Raw genomic sequence first — 22,507 nt, forward strand, 5'->3', positions numbered from 1 at the left:
ATAAGTACTGGAAGACTGGAGATTTTTTTATAGAAGTCAATTACAAATCTTTCTGACACCAGTTGATTTGAAAGGAAGCATTTTTCGCCGGAGCACCCCTTTAAGCTTTGGAAGAAGCAATATGCATCCCCTCTCCAGAAACCAGGAAAGCAATTCCTTTAGGAGTCCATGTTGTCCACTCCGGCACCATTATGACTCACTTACTGCCATGCTCCTTCTTAGCTCGATCAGGGCCACATAATCACACAAAACTGAAGCTAAACACAAAAGCAGAAAGAAATTATCAAGATCCCTATGAGGTTTTAACATAAGGTCAATGCAGACAATAACTTATTGCAATGGTTTCCAACCTGTGGCAAGACTACAACTCCCAGAATGCCCTGACAGATGAAAACTTTACAGGGCATTCTGGGACAAGTAGTTGTGCACCAGCCATGGAGCCACAGGTTGCAAATCACTCTGAACGTTTTCATATATCTCGTCTATGAATCCCCCCCCCCCTCCTACCACTACAAGGGCTCATTCCAGCGTATCACAGCTCTGCGTAGTAATCGGCCGCCATTCACTGACAGGACGCCTACAGCTGGAGAACAATGAGGAATCACAATGTCCCAGATTTGCATATTTTTTATAATTTGCAGAAAAGGCAACACAACGCTACGGCTCTCAGGTTAACCCCTTAAGGACCAAGCACCCCCCCCCCCCCCCCCCACAGAACTTTTAGATTTTTTCTTAAATTATTCCAACCACATGGCCATAAGAGGGATTGTCCTTTTTTTGAGCCAGATTTTATATTTCATAGAACATGTAATAATCCACCATTAGTTTGCCCCTCGTTGTTATTCTCTGGAACGGGTTAATGGCGGACCTGAGGTTCTTTGTTAGGCCCCGGCTGTGAAGAGAACCCATTGCAATCGCATTACATGACCCTAATGGGTGACAAAGATAGTCCCCTCACTCTATAAAACATCTAAGATGCTGCAGATACTATTAAAGATGTGTGCCAGAGATATTTTTTTTTCTTTCTTTCAAATCAACTGTTGTCAGAAAGTTATATAGATTTGTAATTTACTTCCAGTACCTATCAGCTGCTGTATGTCCTGCAGGAAGTGGTGTATTCTTTCCAGTCTAACACAGTGCTCTCTGCTGCCACGTCTGTCCATGTCAGGATATACAGGCCTATAAACCTCGTGGTCAGTCCCCCAGGTATCACACATTTATCATGGTCCTGTGGATGGGTGACAAGTGTTATAAGAAAACCATCCCAGCCTAGTCCGGCTCACACAGGGGCAGCTTCTTGTCTACGAGATCCAAGTTAATACATAGACGTTCTGTATTTAAACATCTTTGTTTTACGGTTACCTTCTCATGTTGCGTCCATGTGTTCCCCAACCTGTGGCTTTCTAGCTATTGAAAAACTACTACTCCCATCATGCCATGACAGCCGATGGGAGTGGTAGTAACAGATAGAGGCCTAGAGATTTGAGACCAGCAATGCAACTTCTTGATGCCCGGAGTTATAGAATCTGTATCCCTGTTTGACCATCTTGACAAGTCATATATAGGCCACAGCAATCTACTTTAATCAGTATATAAGTATAACATATATACAACATGGATCCAAGGTGTAATAAACCATCACAATCTTACCGTTCTTATAGAGGACGCATCTATCACACAGGCCTATAGACTAACAGTACAATAGAAAATGTAAACATTATACATTATAAACTACAGTAAAATCCCAGACTAGAAGACATTCTGGATTATTGGACGTCATGGAGAACAATACAGACCTAACCTGTAAGCCCTGCCATCATCTCTTTATACATTACCAGTGCTTCTGATCCTGCGGTTTGTGCTGGACTATTGGAAATTCAAGTGCTGGATTGAAGGAAAGTCAGTGCGATCACATTTGATTTTTAAGGTAAAAGCAGGAAAGACTAAAAAGAATTTTCCAGTGAATTGTCATGGATCGGAGAGGAAGTACCCCCCACCCCTACCCCTTGGCTGCTCTCAGTACAGAGACCTTTCATAGATCCGGGGGACCGTCCTGCAGCTGCTGCGGGGAACATGCAGACAGACATGGATTCCTGGGCAATAACCAGGCTGTGCCCAAGAGAATTGCTGATATCCACATTCGGCTAAACCTTAGGGTGGTATTACATGGGACAATTTTTTTGCGATAAACAATCTCAGACGACCGCTTTGACAAACGATCTTGAAGCGTTTCGGAAGGGGAACCCCAGTCTCTTATTAGAATGGAGCAGATCCAGCGTGTGACCACTGCTCCATTCTAATGGGGGTCCCTGCTCTTCAGTTTGTGAGTGGTCTGAGTGCTCCAACCACTAGGGGATTCTTTTTTCAGATATGATTAGCCATTTAACAAATGTCTATGATCTGGAATGTCCGATTAACGCTTCCCTGTCCTTCAGAAAAACTTTTGACATTTCAAAAGTTTGATCCTCCATGATGTCACTGCTGAGCCCCCCCCATCAATCAGGAGATCATGCGGTAGCACACGTCACTTCCCTGCTGTCAGTTATCTCTGTCCTACAGCCCAGTAGACTTATAATGGGACCATACAGAGAAAAAGCAGAGATTGCTGCAAGTCAGGGGGTGAGGTGCGTCACCGCTCAGTTCTCCTGGTTGGGGGGGGGGGTCTCACAAGGTGATCAACAACTTCTGACATGTTCCTGTGGAACGCCAAAGGTTTTTCTAAATCTGTGGTGTAGCTAAACCTTTGGCTGTCCAGGCATGATGGGAATTGTAGGAGGGCCTGTAAATGAGTTAATAAATTATTTATGGTTAAACCTAATATTTGGGGATGGGTCCAATCCCATCATCCTGAGCTGCTATGAGGGAACAACCGTCACATTTACCATTTACAGATACATTGGCGGAAACATTTCACATTATTTTACAGGTTCTATAAAAATGATTGATAAAGCTGCCCGTTATATCCTGAGCCATCAGTGGTCGCCTGTGGACTCTGGAGCAGCATATGAGCTACTGTAAATGAACCAAAAGAGGAGAAGAACAATCTATATTGGGTGGGGGTCTACCACATTGAATATACAATAGACTGAAGGTAGACCCTCCCAAGAAGATGGGTTGTTCCTGTCCAATCTTTCTGTTCACCCAGGACTTAAAGTGTAAGTATCATTTGTAAAAACTTCTAACATGTCATAGAGACGTGTATGGGTGGGGGTCCGGGTGTTGAGACCCCCGCCGATCAGTGCGCATTCTGCCCCTTCATCTACGCTATACAGAGATGAATTCCATAGACTGCTAATATGAGTAGTCTACTAAATTATAATGGGAGCTTTCGGAAGTTATGGGAGCCAGTCGGAAGTTATAATCCAGTTATACTTCAGTTATAGCAGAGATGAAGGGACAGTGCGTGCTTAGCTGCCAAGCGCTTCGGCCTCTTCATTCTAGCACTCGTCAGGGTCTCAGCACCGGGACCCCCACCAATACTCACTTCTGACATGTCGCTATGACATTTCAGAAGTTTTTATCAATTGATACTTACACTTTAAGCAGAAGTGACCGTCAGCCGCTGATTCACTCAGTGTTCAGTGTCCACATTGGCCTCAATATAACTCAGATCATTACAATAAAACACTGAACATAAAGTAATAACCAACATACATAAAAAAAAAATCTACAAAAAACATTGGTCACAATTGCTGGATAGAGAACAAGTAGGATCAGTAGAGAGTGCTACAAGTGCTTGGTTACTAATGGGGACGGCTCCAAGTGTGAGTGTTCATCACAAGGGGACGGATAGGCAGTGCTACATCTCTACAATGATCACTACATGGCAGCTCATATAAAATATACAATGTCCTCCTCCATGACAGTGCTGTAATGTGAAGCGCTGAGCCGCCATGAGGTCACCAGCGGCAGCAGGGAGGCATAGGATCGCCATTGTCTTGTGTGACCCCTATGGAAGTGCTTGGAGGTATGGGCTGTCCCATACACAATGTGAATCCCCTGGCTGCGGTGATAGGACACTGGGTGAGGGACAGTCAGAAGTTTGCCACCTGTTGTAGTGCAGCCCCCCTGCTGCAGTCTATGTGCAGGGACTGGATTCCGGAGTTGAAGCTGGCGCACAGGATGGAGGTGTTATCACAGACCGCCAATGACGAAAGGGGCCCTGAGCCGTCCAGGAACAGGCTGCTCACACACGCTGTGGAGAGAGGGAAAGAGAAGCACAGTAGGAAGCTTGCAAATTATAGAGATGTAAAGGCCGTACTGGACGCAGGGTGTGTATATCACTAGAGATGTCAGGCCAGCCCTTACCGTACATCACACAGGGTGATTCGTGGCCGCCGGACGATTTTTAAACATGTTGAAAGACAAGATCGCTGTCTTTGTGATGGATAAGCATCCTGTGTAATGGGGCCTTAACAAACAAGTGAGTAAGGAGTAGTTTTAACTTTAACTTTTGAAATGTTGCTGCCCATGGTGAGACCAACAATTCCTTCCACACTTGTTATTATCTATTTAGTCTCCTTCCCCCAGTTCTGAGCTGCTGCTTTCTGCTGAAGACACAATAATCTGTGTGTGAGCTTTTCTCGCTGTCTCCCCCCTCCCTGCCTTCGGAGACAGCTGATGTAACCAAGTCCCTGGCAGGCTGTATCTGCAACATTGTAGCTTCTCTTTAATGCGGTGAGGGTTAATCACAGGGAGTTCATTAGCAACCTGACCTCAGAAAAACCCTCCCAGCATTACAAATAAGCTACAACGTTGCAGATAAAGCCTGCCAGGAACTTGTCAGCTGTCTCTGAGGAGGGGAGACAGAAAGAACAGCTCACACACAGATTTTTGTGTCTTCAGCAGAGACCAGCAGCTCAGAACTGGTGGAAGGAGACTGAATAGATAATAACAAGTATGGAGGTATTTCACTACATAAAGTGTAAGCTCATTATTAAATCATCACTTTATAACTGGTTTGGGTCAAACCTCTCAATGCCCCCCAAGATCCTGACATGAAGTGTCCACAATATTTATCTAGTGCGGCGTCACCTTCATTGGTTTCCCTGTACAAGTGCACGTCCCTGACCCAAGTAAGTGAATAGGCCTGGCTGCAGTCTCCTTCACAATCAGGTGGCCAGGAGGGGCTACTGTGCAAGGACTGTCCTGTCTATGGCACAATATCAATGCAGCATCCCCTTCATTCTCACAACTAGGTGGGGTCTAGCATTCCCCTGGTCATAAATTGTTGGCATATCCCAGTGACAAGTCAGCAGCACCTTATAAGATGGGATGACCCCCTCAGTTAAGAAGACGAATAGAAAACAATCACGTACCAGCAGTATCTCGCTCCCAGACCTTCACCGTGCAGTCATGGGATGTGGTGGCCAGCAGGGGGGTATCAGACATACCCTTAGGAAGGAAAATGCAGGACGTGGTACTTTGTAGGTGCCCCTTGTATTCACATACTATGTCTTTAGTCTGTCGGAGGTCCCACAGCTGTAGAAGAGACATAAGTTTAAAGTTCATCACTAGAGATGAGCACGACTAAAGCATGCTCAAGCTAGATCGCTGGGTATCTGGATACAGGTGGCTGTTGGATGCCGACCCAGGGAGTCCTGTACACCATGGATACAGCCTATGGCCTATGGAGATACCATGAATAGAGAGGAGTAATGCTTGGCATTAGAATACCAGTGGCTGAAGGAGTGAGATGCACCTCTAGGCCTATGGCTGTATCCAAGTTTCCCAGGATTCTGTAGGGCTGCATCCAACTTCTTCAGCCACCGGTATGCAAATGAATTTTTCATCCTTGCAGGGAGATAGAAGCCCATGCTGGAGGTATCTGGCAGTGGTTTTCTCCCCTTTCTGAATTCAGCGTGCTTGTGTAATAATGAGGTATTATGAGTCACGGCTGCCCTATCATATCAGTGTCTCACCGTAGCTTCACAGCCCTGTCCGCCAAAGCCATTGCTGCTGGTTACACAGTAGTTGCCATCTTCACTGACATCACAGTGCATCTGAATGTACTGCTTGACGGGGAACGTGTGCGCCACCTGCAGGTCACGGGTGTCCCAGACACTAGAAAATACAGCATTATAGTAGCATGAATTCCTGATCATGTAGAGGGGGCTGCAGCGACTACTGAGTAACGGGCAGTGAAGGGGGCACAGTCTATACTACGAGAGAGGCCAATCTAAGTGTAAGGGGAGATCCGGAGAGGTAGATCCACCGAATTACCGTTTTAGCTATGTAAAAAGTGTCCAGGCTTGATGGTTTGCCTAATAGATTTGTCGGGTTTTAAAGTGATATTGTTCCCCCTTTTCATATCCGGAGTTCTCAGCACCATTCTTAAGCTTATATTCTGGAGATTTCATATTTTACCCTATAAAGGATTTCTTGGTGATCTATCCCCTAACAAATGCATGCTATTGTTGGTGGCCAGGGCCGTATGGGCGGGGCTTCACTGCCATTGTGTCCCATATCCCTGCCTCAGTGACATCATCAATGCCCCCTCCGTGTCGTCATAGGAATAAGCCGACCTAGAGGCATAGGCCCTGCCCCCTCTGTGATGGCCGAATCAGTGTGGGCGGGGCCTAGGCCTCTAGGTCGGCCAATTCTAATTTCGCTGCTGAGGGGTGGGGCTTAGACACATATGACGTCACAAGGGTGGGACCTACGGCATCAATGAGGGCACAGCGGCCGTGAAGCCCCACCCATTTTTGAGGGGAGAGACCACTAAGAAATCCTTTAGGCTATGTTCACCCAACGTAACTTTTCGTAAAAGTATGGCTGTTGTTGCAATCGGCAACAACGGGCGCACTTTTTACGTAACGCTACGCTGCTTAGCCTTCTATGGGATCCCGGCCAGAGCGTATACACATCGAATACGCTCCGGCAGGGATCTCCCGCGTCGCCACAAAGAACTGACATGTCAGTTTTTTGCGGACGCTATTCAGTGAAAGCTCTGTCAGTTCAGACAATGAAGCGAGTGGCTCCAGCCGCTTGCTTCACTGTGTGCTGTGGGGAGTTTTAATGTGAGCGTACACGGATGCGCCCGCATCAGAACTCCGCGGGCTGAAAGATCATCCGGCCGGTACTGCAGTACCGGCCGGGATGATCTTTTCAGAGACTGGCCGCTCCATGACCAGGCCGGGTCACGGAACGGCCGGTCTTTTACACCATGTGAACATGGGGCGACAATATCACTTTAAAGGAAACGCCCACTTTTTAGTTTTAAACCACAAAAAGACGGGTCTGACGGTTTTTAGAGACTTTTGTGTTGCACGAGGTTAGTAAAAGTGGTGAAACAACAAATCAACAGAGAAAAACTAGCAAAAAACATCAATTTGATGACGTAAACGTAAGTAAATCAAAGCTAACATATCTATCACTAAGGATGAACATTTCTGTAAGTAGATTTGTGTAGTTAGCTTCATCCTATGAAATGAATCCAGGAGTCACTGACCGGGTGGTTTTATCCTCAGAGGTCTGGACAATGTACGACCCTCCAGGAACCCAACACAGGTGAGTTACCTACAGAACACAAAGACAACATCAGGATCCTCCACCAGAATTCTTAGATACTGCAGCACATAAGGGGTTAAACGGCTGGGATATGAGGGAACTCCGATCCCAGCCTCATATTAAGGGTCCTTTTACATGAATCCATCTTAGGAGACTCTTCAGCGAGATCGGTGTTCTTTTGCAGTGGGCACGATTAACCAGGCGGCCCGGCAGCATAAACCATCGCTGTATCGTTCGTGTGGCCATTTAAATCTATTGCCGTTGGCCGAACATCCAGAGTTTTCACAGGAAAATGATGCGACCAGTCGAGGGTAAGGCATTTTCCCCGTCCTCAGCTGATCGGTCACTTCTATACAGGCCGATTATCGGCCGAAGGAGTATGTCTAGCGACACACCTGACCAGTATTCGGCCCATGTAAAGGGCCCATAAGAAAGCCCCAGCTGCAGATGGCAAGAGCTTTCTAGGATTTTCTATAGGGATTATCCTTCGGATAGATTATCAGTATGTGATCAGTCCTTGGGATTTCCACGATCAGCAGAACAAAACAACTGCGTCATCGTCAGGAAGATAAACAATACCTCTGACCCATTGTTATGCAGATCAGACCCCCACCAAACGCACACTGTCCATCAATATAAAATCCTGGGAGCCCCCCTTTATAGCTTTCTCTAGATGTAATGCTGGCTAATGCTGCCCCCTGCTGGGCTGAAGACAAGTGAAGTAATCCAGCCGCCCTGTCGGAGCTGACACCTGTGCACCGCACACTGGGACGGACCCTCAGCCCTTTGCAGAGGATAGGAGGAGTTATTTACCTACGAATATACTAGATTAACTCACCAGATTTCTGGACACAGCGGCTTTGAGCAGACACCGCCCGGACTCCACATCCCATTTACACAGAGTGTTGTCTCGGGATCCCGACACCAGCTTAGTACAATCTGCAAACAACCCAAAGAAAGTCTCATCTACCAGGAACAGTATAGTGGTCTGCAGCTGCTTAAAGGGATTGTTCCCCAAAATAATTTTTCTTTTAAATCAATTGGTGCCAAAAATCTGTATCTTACTTCTATTAAAAATCTCCAGTCTTCCAGTACTTATCAGCTGCTGTATGTCCTGCAGAAAGTGTTGTATTCTCTCCAGTCTGACACAGCTCTCTCTGCTGCCACCTTTGTCCATGTCAGGAACTGTCCAGAGCAGCAGCAAATCCCCATAGAAAACCTCTCCTGCTCTGGACAGTTCCTGACATGGACAGAGGTGGCAGCAGAGAGCACTGTGTCAGACCGCAAAGAATACACCACTTCCTGCAGGACATACAGCAGCTGATAAGTAATGGTAGACTTGAGTTGTTGTTTTTTTAAAAAGTAAATTACAAATCTCTTGCACTTTAAGACACCAGGTTATTTTAAAGAAAACATTTTTCACTGGAGTACCCCTTTAATACATCCAGGGTGTTGGCAGCTTAGGGACTAGAAGCTGCAGCAGATCAGATGCTATGAACAAAGGTGCTATTTATTATTTGGATGGATGAGTGAGTACGGACCAGGGCTTACTGCCAATCCAGTGACGATTAAGTGATGTCCGATGTACTTCTGAGCGCTGCCGGCCTTACAGTGCAGATCCCACATGAGAACAGTCTTATCCCGAGAGGCGCTGAAGAAACGGTTTGACCCAAACACACAGGTAATCTGTAAGGGGAAGCCATAATATAGATCACTAGACCAGAAGACACAGCACATCTGGATACTTTCCATGTAAAGGTGAGCTCTATCAAAATATCCATAAACTTACCTTAGACACCTCTCGGTCGTGTCCAACAAATCTCTTCAGGGCGGTGCCTGTCCTCCAGTTAGAGACGACGACAGCCTGTGTGATAGTGAAGCAACAGAAGGATACTAAAATGATACTATGATAGGCAGGACAATACATCCGCTGTCTGATCACTGCATAGGGAATATACTTTATATTAAAGGTGTCAAACCTTCGGCCCTCCAGCTGTTGCAAAACAATCCTACCATGCCTGGACAGCACAAAGCTTTAGCTACACAGGCATGATGGGAATTGTAGTTTTGCAACATCTGGAGGGCCGCCAGTTTGAGAAACCTGCTTGATATCAATACATTCAGTCTGTAAGCGCAGCAATATCCATGTATCCAGGGTGCATTGTGGGAAGATGATGCATTCAAGCTGTGCAAGGGCAAAGGAACCCAACAGAACCACAATGCAGTTGTTAGTTTTGAGTATCAGCCAATATATAGAGACTGTGGGATGCAAGATTATTCAACTAACACATATTAACCCTGATCCTTCCATCAAATCTGATCAATTAGTAAGAACCTTATTTTTGGCTAGGCCCTATGGGTATTAGATGGAATGGTTGGGTCAGTGATGTCTATGGCTTTCCTCTCCAGGCTGAACAAGCGGCTCAGTGTCCATAATCTCTGCCCGTCTTCGGAGTCTTATAATCAGACAGAAATCCGAGCCCTCCTGTTACTTACAGGGCAGCTTGATGTCTCCGGCGCTCGGTGACTCGGCAGCTAAATACTTACCTTGTCTTTGCCACCTGAAACGCAGAGGTCGGATTTCAGAGCAGCGATGTATGTGACAGCGTCATTGTGGGCCCGGCTGTACTGCTGGATGGTCTGTATCGGCGTCGGGTCCTCTACATGACTGTCGGCCCTGTGCATTGAAGATAAAGGCATGCTGCTATAGATTATACACAACACTGCAGTCTATGAAGCAGCCATATACATAGAGTGCTGGATCAGCTTGGAGAGGAGGGGGGGGGGGGATGTAAGGCTGGCATACATGTAAGACAGCTATGGGCCAAAGACCCCTCTAACCAACAGTCATGGCTCCTGATCCCCACATCCTCTCGTAGCTTTTAAATGGGGGGGGGGGGGGGGGGGGGGGGGGGTTGTAAGCCAATATGACTGATACCTTAGGGGGAAGACCCCTGTGTATATCAGATTTCATGGTGCCACTCAAGTTGCCATGTTCAGCCATCACATGTATACGTGTATGTTATTGTTTAGCTGACACCGATCACCCCCAACACAACCCTTGACCCCCAACACATGCATTCTCAGTGTGCAAGTGCTCTAAATGGGAAGAGGGAGAGGAAAGAGTCACTACTACTAAACTCCTCTGTCCTCCTTCAGACACCCCCCCATGCCCCTCCAGGACCCCCCCCCCCCCAGATACCGCTAGTGATGGCTGATGTCCCAATGTCCCAGGCAGAGACCTAATGTATATGATGCGGCATATCATCTGTTACCCCGATCTCAGCGCAGGGTCCGCACTTACATACTGCATAGTGATGTAATATGAATAGTGATATCTTGAAGCCTCCTGACAAGGACCGGTGACACTGACGGCCGTTCTATGCATCACATATCGGCGCTGTCACCTCATAGTACCCTGCCCTTTGACCTGTACGGAGGATGGTTACCCCAGCTGGTTGAACATTGAGCCGATCATACATTTACCTGTACTTAGAGCTGTTACGCTTGATTTTACTTTGGAATTTTCCCATTATCCCAACTGGGGGTGAATGACAGGAGCCGATGGAGCATTAAAGGGCCAGACATGAGAAATCCTGAGCGGCAGCCTGTGGGGAGGAAGAAGATGGCTGTCATTACTACCTTATAGAGTTATCCAGAAAAATCCATGTGGTGAGAAATACTTCTGTGACCTTGTCGGAGTCTGATCTACGAATCCGGAAAGGTCACCGTTCTCACAATTGTTTGTTGGCCAATACAGGTGTCACTCCTAAAATACTGGGATCGAAAGTATTCACCACCACATGGATCCCGACTTATAAAGAGCCAAGAGATACTAACAATACAATATTATAGTACCATACAGTATATACCATACATTATAGTACCATACAGTATATACAATATTATAATGCCATACAGTATATACAATACTATAGTACCATACAGTATATACAATACTATAATACCATACAGTATATACAATACTATAGTACCATACAGTGTATACAATACTATAATACCATACAGTATATACAATACTATAGTACCATACAGTATATACAATACTATAGTACCATACAGTATATACAATACTATAATACCATACAGTGTATACAATATTATAGTACCATACAGTATATACAATACTATAATACCATACAGTGTATACAATACTATAATACCATACAGTATATACAATACTATAATACCATACAGTGTATACATTATAGTACTATACAGTATATACAATATTATAGTACCATACAGTGTATACAATACATTATAGTACCATACAGTATACACAATATTATAGTACCATACAGTATACACAATATTATAGTACCATACCGTATATACAATACATTACAGTACCATACAGTATATACAATACAATATTATAGTACCACACAGTATATACAATACATTATAGTACCATACAGTATACACAATATTATAGTGCCATACAATATATACAATACATTACAGTACCATACAGTATATACAATACAATATTATAGTACCATACAGTATATACAATACATTATAGTACCATACAGTATACACAATATTATAGTACCATACCATATATACAATACATTATAGTACCATACAGTATATACAATACAATATTATAGTAGCACACAGTATATACAATACATTATAGTACCATACAGTATACACAATATTATAGTGCTATACAATATATACAATACAATATTATAGTACCATACAGTATATACAACACAATGTAAGCATGGCTTCTGGTAAAAATGACAACAAACCGCACTCTAATGTCTGTCCTCATCTCCCCACTGCATGTGTGTATAGCAATACTGCTGTATATACTGCAGGGAGAAGAATCTATAAGTGATCTATAGACTAAAACTGGTCACATAGTAAGGGTATGTTCACACCGAGCAAATGTGTTAGAACTCCGCTGCGGAACTCTCTGCCATGAAACCCCATCTGCCTCAGTGTCCCATAGGATCTCTGTGGAAGGACTTGTGCGCATCCGCTCCCGCCGCTCTCCCAGCAAAGAATTGACATGTTAATTCTTTGCGCAGATTTGCGGGATTTTATGGCGGAGAGTTTCGCAGCGGAGTTCTAACACATTTGCTCGGTGTGAACATACCCTAAAGTGGAAGAGTGTCTCCAGTCATTTATTTCCACAATAGATAGATAGATAGATAGATAGATAGATAGATAGATAGATAGATAGATAGGAGATAGATAGATAGATAGGAGATAGATAGATAGATAGATAGGAGACAGATAGATAGATAGATAGATAGGAGATAGATAGATAGATAGATAGATAGATAGATAGATAGATAGATAGATAGATAGGAGATAGATAGATAGATAGGAGATAGATAGATAGATAGATAGGAGACAGATAGATAGATAGATAGGAGATAGATAGGTAGATAGATAGATAGATAGATAGATAGGAGATAGATAGATAGATAGATAGATAGATAGATAGATAGATAGGAGATAGATAGATAGATAGATAGATAGATAGATAGGAGATAGATAGATAGATAGATAGATAGATAGGATATAGATAGATATAGATAGATAGGAGATAGAGAGATAGATAGATAGATAGATAGATAGATAGATAGATAGATAGATAGATAGATAGATAGATAGATAGATAGATAGATAGGAGATAGGAGATAGATAGGAGATAGATAGATGGATAGATAAATAGATAGATAGATAGATAGGAGATAGATAGATAGATAGATAGATAGGAGATAGATAGATAGATAGATAGATAGATAGATAGATAGATAGATAGATAGATAGAGATAGATAGGAGATAGAGAGATAGGAGATAGATAGATAGATAGATAGATAGATAGATAGATAGATAGATAGATAGATAGATAGGAGATAGATAGATAGATAGATAGATAGATAGATAGATAGGAGATAGATAGATAGATAGATAGATAGATAGACAGGAGATAGATAGATAGATAGATAGATAGATAGATAGATAGATAGATAAATAGATAGATAGATAGGAGATAGATAGATAGATAGATAGATAGGAGATAGATAGATAGATAGATAGATAGATAGATAGATAGATAGATAGATAGATAGATAGATAGAGATAGATAGGAGATAGAGAGATAGGAGATAGATAGATAGATAGATAGATAGGAGATAGATAGATAGATAAATAGATAGATAGGAGATAGATAGATAGATAGATAGATAGATAGATAGGAGATAGATAGATAGATAGATAGGAGATAGATAGATAGATAAATAGATAGATAGGAGATAGATAGATAGATAGATAGATAGATAGGAGATAGATAGATAGATAGATAGGAGATAGATAGATAGATAGATAGATAGGAGATAGATAGATAGATAGATAGATAGATAGATAGGAGATAGATAGATAGATAGATAGATAGATAGGAGATAGATAGATATTAGATAGATAGATAGATAGATAGATAGATAGATAGATAGATAGATAGATAGATAGATAGATAGATGTATGAGGGATCAGTGACTCATCCGCACTGGATATATTACAGTCTGAGCAGATTACAGACTATATACAGGTATACAGATATCACTGCTGTAATGTAGTTACAGATCTGCCTCTTCAACTCCATCTTTGAGGATCAGTCACTGATCACATCAAACAGAGAACAGATCAAAGAAGAAAATGAGCCCAGAAAGAAGGAGAACGCGGCAATCACTCACCCGTCCCGGTGCCCGGCATTATGTCGCCATGGGAGACGGTAAATCCCATTAGGATAACCAGCGTCAGTCTGATTGACGTGACACCTTCAGGAAGCCCATTATAAGGGGAGGAGGCGCGGGGTGGCCTGAGGTACTTACACCCCGTCATAAGGACGAGGGATTTAAAGGGATACTACACCTGAGATGGTCAGCACATGCATAATACAGCAGCTTATACTAGTAGTATGTGATATATACAAACAAAAAGGAAGCGCTTAGAGGGAAAATATGAATATTCTTTATTTACTGTGTGTGTGTTCTTTATATTTTTTTAAACAATAAATAAAGAATATTCATATTTTCCCTCTAAACGATTCCTTTTTGTTTGTATATAATGAATTGTGCGTTAGGATTTTTTTCTTTGTTAATTTAGTAGTATGTGATACAAATGGTTCTGGGGGTCTCAGCACCGGAGATGTGTCACATATAGTGATCACAGAGACATAGAAGATTGTCGGCAGGAAAAGCCCCCCTGGTCCATCTAGTCCAAACTTATATTATCTCATAGATTTTTGTATATACCAAACAGGTTTCCATTCACTTCCTGTAGATTTACCAACCACATCTGCTGGAAATTTCCTCCAAGTATCTACTACTCTTTCAGTTAAGTGATATTTCCTTATGTTGTTTTTCATCTTTCCTCCAATGACTTCTCACTGTGTCCTCTTGTTGTTGTGTCTAGTCAACATATATAAAGGTTCCCTTTCCCTTCTTCCCCCTGTAACATATATATAGGTTTCCATCCTGTTCCCCCTTTCCCTTCTTCCCTTGTAACATATATAAAGGTTCCCATCATGTCCTCCCTTTCCCTTCTTCCTCCTGTAACATATATAAAGGTTCCCATCATATCCCCCCTTCCCCTTCTTCCTCCTGTAACATATATAAAAGGTTTCCATCATGTCCTCCCTTTCCCTTCTTCCCCCTGTACCATATATAAAGGTTCCCATCATGTCCTCCCTTTCCCTTCTTCCCCCTGTACCATATATAAAGGTTCCCATCATGTTCTCCCTTTCCCTTCTTCCCCCTGTACCATATATAAAGGTTCCCATCATGTCCTCCCTTTCCCTTCTTCCCTCCCGTAACATATATAAAGATTTCCATCATGTCCTCCCTTACCCTTCTTCCCTCCCGTAACATATATAAAGGTTTCCATCATATCCCCCCTTCCCCTTCTTCCTCCTGTAACATATATAAAGGTTTCCATCATGTCCTCCCTTTCCCTTCTTCCCTCCTGTAACATATATAAAGGTTTCCATTATGCCCTCCCTTTCCCTTCTTCCTCCTGTAACATATATAAAAGTTTCCATCATGTCCTCCCTTTCCCTTCTTCCCCCTGTAACATATATAAAAGTTTCCATCATGTCCTCCCTTTCCCTTCTTCCCTCCTTTAACATATATAAAGGTTTCCATCATGTCCTCCCTTTCCCTTCTTCCCTCCTGTAACATATATAAAGGTTTCATGCCCCCTTTCCCTTCTTCCCTCCTGTAACATATATAACGGTTTCCATCATATCCCCCCTTTCCCTTCTTCCTCCTGTAACATATATAAAGGTTTCCATCATGTCCTACCTTTCCCTTCTTCCTCCTGTAACATATATAAAGGTTTCCATCATGTCCTCCCTTTCCCTTCTTCCCTCCCGTAACATATATATAGGTTTCCATTATGTCCCCCTTTCCCTTCTTCCCTCCTGATTATGTAGATTTAGAGCCTTACATCTTTCCTGATATGGTTTATGTCTCACACCCTCCATCATTTTTGTAGCCGTCTATGGTCCCGTTCTCTTTATCAGTATCCTTATGCCGGTGAGGTCTCCTGAACGTACACAGTGATGTCACAAAAGCTATATACAGCGGGATCACAGTCTCCCTCTTCTTACTGCCGATATAATACTCGGATAGAGGATTCCTCCTTCCCAGGTGCATCATCTTACATTTGGGAACATTGACCTGTTTTACCATTTAGATCAGATGAAGTAGGTATAACAAGGGACGGGGCCGGTTCTGCACCTGCTTCTCATCCCACTGAAGAACACCACGGTCTAATGGCCGATAACAGGAGGTGACAGACTGCATTCAGCCAGGAATAATATCCCATCAGCCGATCAATAGCAAAGGGGCAGCTGACTATGATATGCTGTAATATGCTGACAGACACTATAGCTATAACACCATATGACACCAGGGCACTATGACTGTCAGAGATGGGGTCACCTGATGGGGTAGTGCAGCAAACAATAGGCCAATAGTATAGCCCGGGATCGCTCGTAGCCAGCATGGCTGTCCTTGTTGGGAGTGGGATTACACCAGCCAGCTGACACCAGGTATATAGTTGAATGTAGCTTTATTATAGGATAACACAGTGCCACCTTCATCAGGTCCTCTCTACCCCTTCTGCTCTTCTGGGACTTTCTACATGATTTTGGGGGTGCCTGGGGTGATTTTTGCCCCTTCATGCAGAAGAGTGAGGTAAGCCATCGATGTTGGGGAGAGGCCGGGCTCACAGTCTCCATGGATGGGTTTGGGGTCCAGTCATGTTCCTCCATGTCTTTATGGACCTCGATGTCATGGGAAAAAGAAGAGGCTGAACCCAAACTGTCCCGACAAGGATGGAGGCAACAACTGTCCTCAATGCCTTGGTGCTAGAGCATTCCCTTCCCTTCACTGGAGCAATAAGGCCGACCCCTAAGGAGCCCCCATACCATTACCCTCCTCCATCATACATTACAGCGGGCACAGCCAGGCAGGGAACGTTCTCCTGGCATCACCAAACCCAGACCCGTCCACCATACGCCAGAGAGAGAAGTGTGATCCATCACAGAACACGTCTCCTCTGCTCCAGAGGCCAGTGGTGGCGGCTTGACACCCCTCCATCCGGGCATTGGGTTGGGTGATATAAGGCCGGCATACAGCTGCTCAGCCATGAAGCTCCCAGCAGGCACAGTCTTTGTGCTGATACCAGATGAGGTTTGAGATGAGATTCTATTACACTGGTATCAGCTCTATACACCATTCTATTACACTGGTATCAGGGTCTATACACCATTCTATTACAGTGGTATCAGGGTCTATACACCATTCTATTACACTGGTATCAGGGTCTATACACCATTCTATTACACTGGTATCAGGATCTATACACCATTCTATTACACTGGTATCAGGGTCTATACACCATTCTATTACAGTGGTATCAGCTCTATACACCATTCTATTACACTGGTATCAGCTCTATACACCATTCTATTACACTGGTATCAGCTCTATACACCATTCTATTACACTGGTATCAGGGTCTATACACCATTCTATTACAGTGGTATCAGCTCTATACACCATTCTATTACACTGGTATCAGCTCTATACACCATTCTATTACACTGGTATCAGCTCTATACACCATTCTATTACACTGGTATCAGGGTCTATACACCATTCTATTACACTGGTATCAGCTCTATACACCATTCTATTACACTGGTGTCATGGTCTATACACCATTCTATTACACTGGTATCAGCTCTATACACCATTCTATTACACTGGTATCAGGACCTATACACCATTCTATTACACTGGTATCAGGACCTATACACCATTCTATTACACTGGTATCAGCTCTATACACCATTCTATTACACTGGTATCAGGGTCTATACACCATTCTATTACACTGGTATCAGGGTCTATACACCATTCTATTACACTGGTATCAGATCTATACACCATTCTATTACACTGGTATCAGGACCTATACACCATTCTATTACACTGGTATCAGCTCTATACACCATTCTATTACACTGGTATCAGGGTCTATACACCATTCTATTACACTGGTATCAGGGTCTATACACCATTCTATTACACTGGTATCAGCTCTATACACCATTCTATTACACTGGTATCAGGGTCTATACTCCATTCTATTACACTGGTATCAGCTCTATACACCATTCTATTACACTGGTATCAGGACCTATACACCATTCTATTACACTGGTATCAGGACCTATACACCATTCTATTACACTGGTATCAGCTCTATACACCATTCTATTACACTGGTATCAGGGTCTATACACCATTCTATTACACTGGTATCAGGGTCTATACACCATTCTATTACACTGGTATCAGGACCTATACACCATTCTATTACACTGGTATCAGCTCTATACACCATTCTATTACACTGGTATCAGGGTCTATACACCATTCTATTACACTGGTATCAGGGTCTATACACCATTCTATTACACTGGTATCAGGACCTATACACCATTCTATTACACTGGTATCAGGGTCTATACACCATTCTATTACACTGGTATCAGCTCTATATACCATTCTATTACACTGGTATCAACTCTATACACCATTCTATTACACTGGTATCAGCTCTATACACCATTCTATTACACTGGTATCAGGGTCTATACACCATTCTATTACACTGGTATCAGCGCTATACACCATTCTATTACACTGGTATCAGCTCTATACACCATTCTATTACACTGGTATCAGGATCTATAAACCATTCTATTACACTGGTATCAGGACCTATACACCATTCTATTACACTGGTATCAGGACCTATACACCATTCTATTACACTGGTATCAGGGTCTATACACCATTCTATTACACTGGTATCAGGGTCTATACACCATTCTATTACACTGGTATCAGGGTCTATACACCATTCTATTACACTGGTATCAGGGTCTATACACCATTCTATTACACTGGTATCAGGGTCTATACACCATTCTATTACACTGGTATCAGGGTCTATACACCATTCTATTACACTGGTATCAGGCTCTATACACCATTCTATTACACTGGTATCAGGGTCTATACACCATTCTATTACACTGGTATCAGCGCTATACACCATTCTATTACACTGGTATCAGCTCTATACACCATTCTATTACACTGGTATCAGGATCTATACACCATTCTATTACACTGGTATCAGGGTCTATACACCATTCTATTACACTGGTATCAGGGTCTATACACCATTCTATTACACTGGTATCAGGGTCTATACACCATTCTATTACACTGGTATCAGGGTCTATACACCATTCTATTACACTGGTATCAGGGTCTATACACCATTCTATTACACTGGTATCAGGGTCTATACACCATTCTATTACACTGGTATCAGGGTCTATACACCATTCTATTACACTGGTATCAGGACCTATACACCATTCTATTACACTGGTATCAGGGTCTATACACCATTCTATTACACTGGTATCAGGACCTATACACCATTCTATTACACTGGTATCAGCTCTATACACCATTCTATTACACTGGTATCAGGGTCTATACACCATTCTATTACACTGGTATCAGCGCTATACACCATTCTATTACACTGGTATCAGCTCTATACACCATTCTATTACACTGGTATCAGGATCTATACACCATTCTATTACACTGGTATCAGGACCTATACACCATTCTATTACACTGGTATCAGGACCTATACACCATTCTATTACACTGGTATCAGGGTCTATACACCATTCTATTACACTGGTATCAGGGTCTATACACCATTCTATTACACTGGTATCAGGGTCTATACACCATTCTATTACACTGGTATCAGGCTCTATACACCATTCTATTACACTGGTATCAGGGTCTATACACCATTCTATTACACTGGTATCAGGGTCTATACACCATTCTATTACACTGGTATCAGCACTATACACCATTCTATTACACTGGTATCAGGGTCTATACACCATTCTATTACACTGGTATCAGCGCTATACACCATTCTATTACACTGGTATCAGCTCTATACACCATTCTATTACACTGGTATCAGCTCTATACACCATTCTATTACACTGGTATCAGCGCTATACACCATTCTATTACACTGGTATCAGGACCTATACACCATTCTATTACACTGGTATCAGGACCTATACACCATTCTATTACACTGGTATCAGGGTCTATACACCATTCTATTACACTGGTATCAGGGTCTATACACCATTCTATTACACTGGTATCAGGACCTATACACCATTCTATTACACTGGTATCAGGACCTATACACCATTCTATTACACTGGTATCAGGGTCTATACACCATTCTATTACACTGGTATCAGGGTCTATACACCATTCTATTACACTGGTATCAGGGTCTATACACCATTCTATTACACTGGTATCAGGGTCTATACACCATTCTATTACACTGGTATCAGCTCTATACACCATTCTATTACACTGGTATCAGGGTCTATACACCATTCTATTACACTGGTATCAGGGTCTATACACCATTCTATTACACTGGTATCAGGATCTATACACCATTCTATTACACTGGTATCAGCTCTATACACCATTCTATTACACTGGTATCAGAGTCTATACTCCATTCTATTACACTGGTATCAGGATCTATACACCATTCTATTACACTGGTATCAGCTCTATACACCATTCTATTACACTGGTATCAGGATCTATACACCATTCTATTACACTGGTATCAGGACCTATACACCATTCTATTACACTGGTATCAGGACCTATACACCATTAGATTACTTAGAGGCGGTCTCTGGCCTTTCCCACTATACAGTGTAATAATATGATAAGATATCGGTTACAATACACACGGCGCCTCCTGGCGGCTGAGCTGCCGCGGTCACACACACAGACATATCCACCACACATACAGGATACAAGAAGCTCCGGACATGAATGTTACCCCTCTCGGCGCCTCTTTCTGCCCCCGGGGCTTCTCCATCCTCCCCGCCACCTCCTACCGCCGTCTCCGTCTCCTTAGCGACGCGGCACCGGTTACCAGGGACCGGGCGTCACCTGGAAAAGCCTCCCCGCCGAGCCCGACACATTGGTTCCGCCTCTTACACCGCGGGCAGGGGGAACCTCGTGTCCCAGTGCCCCCAGTCAGTCCCTCCCCGGTTGTTGTAGTTTTTCAACAGCTGAAGAGTCACAGACTGGGAGACACTGGTCAGAGGGAAGACATACTGGGATTGAGAGTTGGGTTTCTGCTTTCAGTTCCTGAAGGACCCCTGGAAGCTGCACTCTGGTTGCTATGGTGACCAATAAGCAGTCCCCATAGGCCCTGTTCACACCATAGTTGACGTCATTCATTTTAAGGGGGTCCATTAGGTTTGTGGCCTCACTACTTGGTCTGATATTTTTATAGAATCTGATCAGACGGACCTCATCCCTGGTGTGAACGCAGCCTAAGACTCTCCACATGCTGCCATCTTGCATCCCATATGTTGGTCATGTCTTACAGGACTTCAATGGGATATTATCTGGATAAGGAATCCATGGCAGACTGATGACATCACATGTAGACGTATGATGTCATGCACTCCCATAGGCTAACACTGCAGTGCACCCATATTTATACGTCATAGATCCTAGCATCATGTCATCAGCCCATACATCTGAGGGTGGGTTCATACTGAGGAATTCTCGCGGATAATGTCCGCGGAATTCCGCAGTATGTCCGCGCACACGGCCACGCGCCTTTCCGCCGGCTCCATAGACACCATTCTATGGGCCGGCGTATTCCGCTGTCCACCAAAAGAAGTTACATGTCACTTCTTTCGGTGGATAACAGAATATGCGGCCCATAGAATGGTGTCTATGGAGCCGGCGGAAAGGCGCGCGGACAGCCGAAGGAATTCCGCGGACATTTTCCCTGAGAATTCCGTAGTATGAACCCACCCTTATACTAAAGTCCACCGTCAGTGTTCGTAGTATAGGGGCCTCCCGACTCTACCGACAGATGAAGGAGGTAAAGAGGGTCTAGGAACTTTGGGCCCTCCAGCTGTTGTAAAACTACATTTCCCATCATACCAAACGCTGAAGGTTCTCCACCCCTGGTCTAGGTATGAGATTATCACCTGGCCCTATTGTTTTCAGAGAAATAAGCTGCTGCCAGGACTATCTGGTTGCGGCCTACCCCAACACATAGGGACAAAAGGAATATTTGGTTGTGCTGAACAGTCATATGTATGGGGAGGCGGTAATGGTTGCTGAGCTGACACTTATTAAAACTGGATCACCACCTTAAAGGAGAACTCTGACAATTATTTTTTTTTCTTTCAAATCATGTGGTGTCAGAAACTTATACAGATTTGTAAATTACTTCTATTTCAAAATAAATCTC

The 22,507-nt window shown here is 43.4% G+C and overlaps 1 protein-coding gene across 2 annotated transcripts in view; it reads right to left on the reverse strand.

Annotated features, from left to right (window-relative positions):
- WDR31 (WD repeat domain 31) overlaps nt 1-21,192 on the reverse strand; it is a 32,138-nt gene extending 10,946 nt beyond the window's left edge. The window contains exons 1-10 of one of the 2 annotated variants that reach the window (XM_069986862.1): nt 21,068-21,192; nt 10,996-11,117; nt 10,057-10,186; nt 9,299-9,373; nt 9,051-9,195; nt 8,348-8,448; nt 7,451-7,518; nt 5,922-6,063; nt 5,319-5,481; nt 4,050-4,195 (exon numbers count right to left, since the gene is read on the reverse strand). In XM_069986862.1, the coding sequence (XP_069842963.1) occupies nt 4,050-4,195; nt 5,319-5,481; nt 5,922-6,063; nt 7,451-7,518; nt 8,348-8,448; nt 9,051-9,195; nt 9,299-9,373; nt 10,057-10,186; nt 10,996-11,042 (1,017 nt within the window). In that variant the 5' untranslated portion in view covers nt 11,043-11,117; nt 21,068-21,192. Of the gene's footprint in view, nt 1-3,677; nt 4,196-5,318; nt 5,482-5,921; nt 6,064-7,450; nt 7,519-8,347; nt 8,449-9,050; nt 9,196-9,298; nt 9,374-10,056; nt 10,187-10,995; nt 11,118-21,067 lie in introns of those variants that run through there. The other variant, XM_069986863.1, reaches the window with a different exon arrangement.
- Nucleotides 21,193-22,507: the final 1,315 nt, after the last annotated feature.

The sequence above is a fragment of the Dendropsophus ebraccatus genome, chromosome 10, assembly GCF_027789765.1.
Source record: "Dendropsophus ebraccatus isolate aDenEbr1 chromosome 10, aDenEbr1.pat, whole genome shotgun sequence".
Taxonomy (NCBI): domain Eukaryota; kingdom Metazoa; phylum Chordata; class Amphibia; order Anura; family Hylidae; genus Dendropsophus; species Dendropsophus ebraccatus.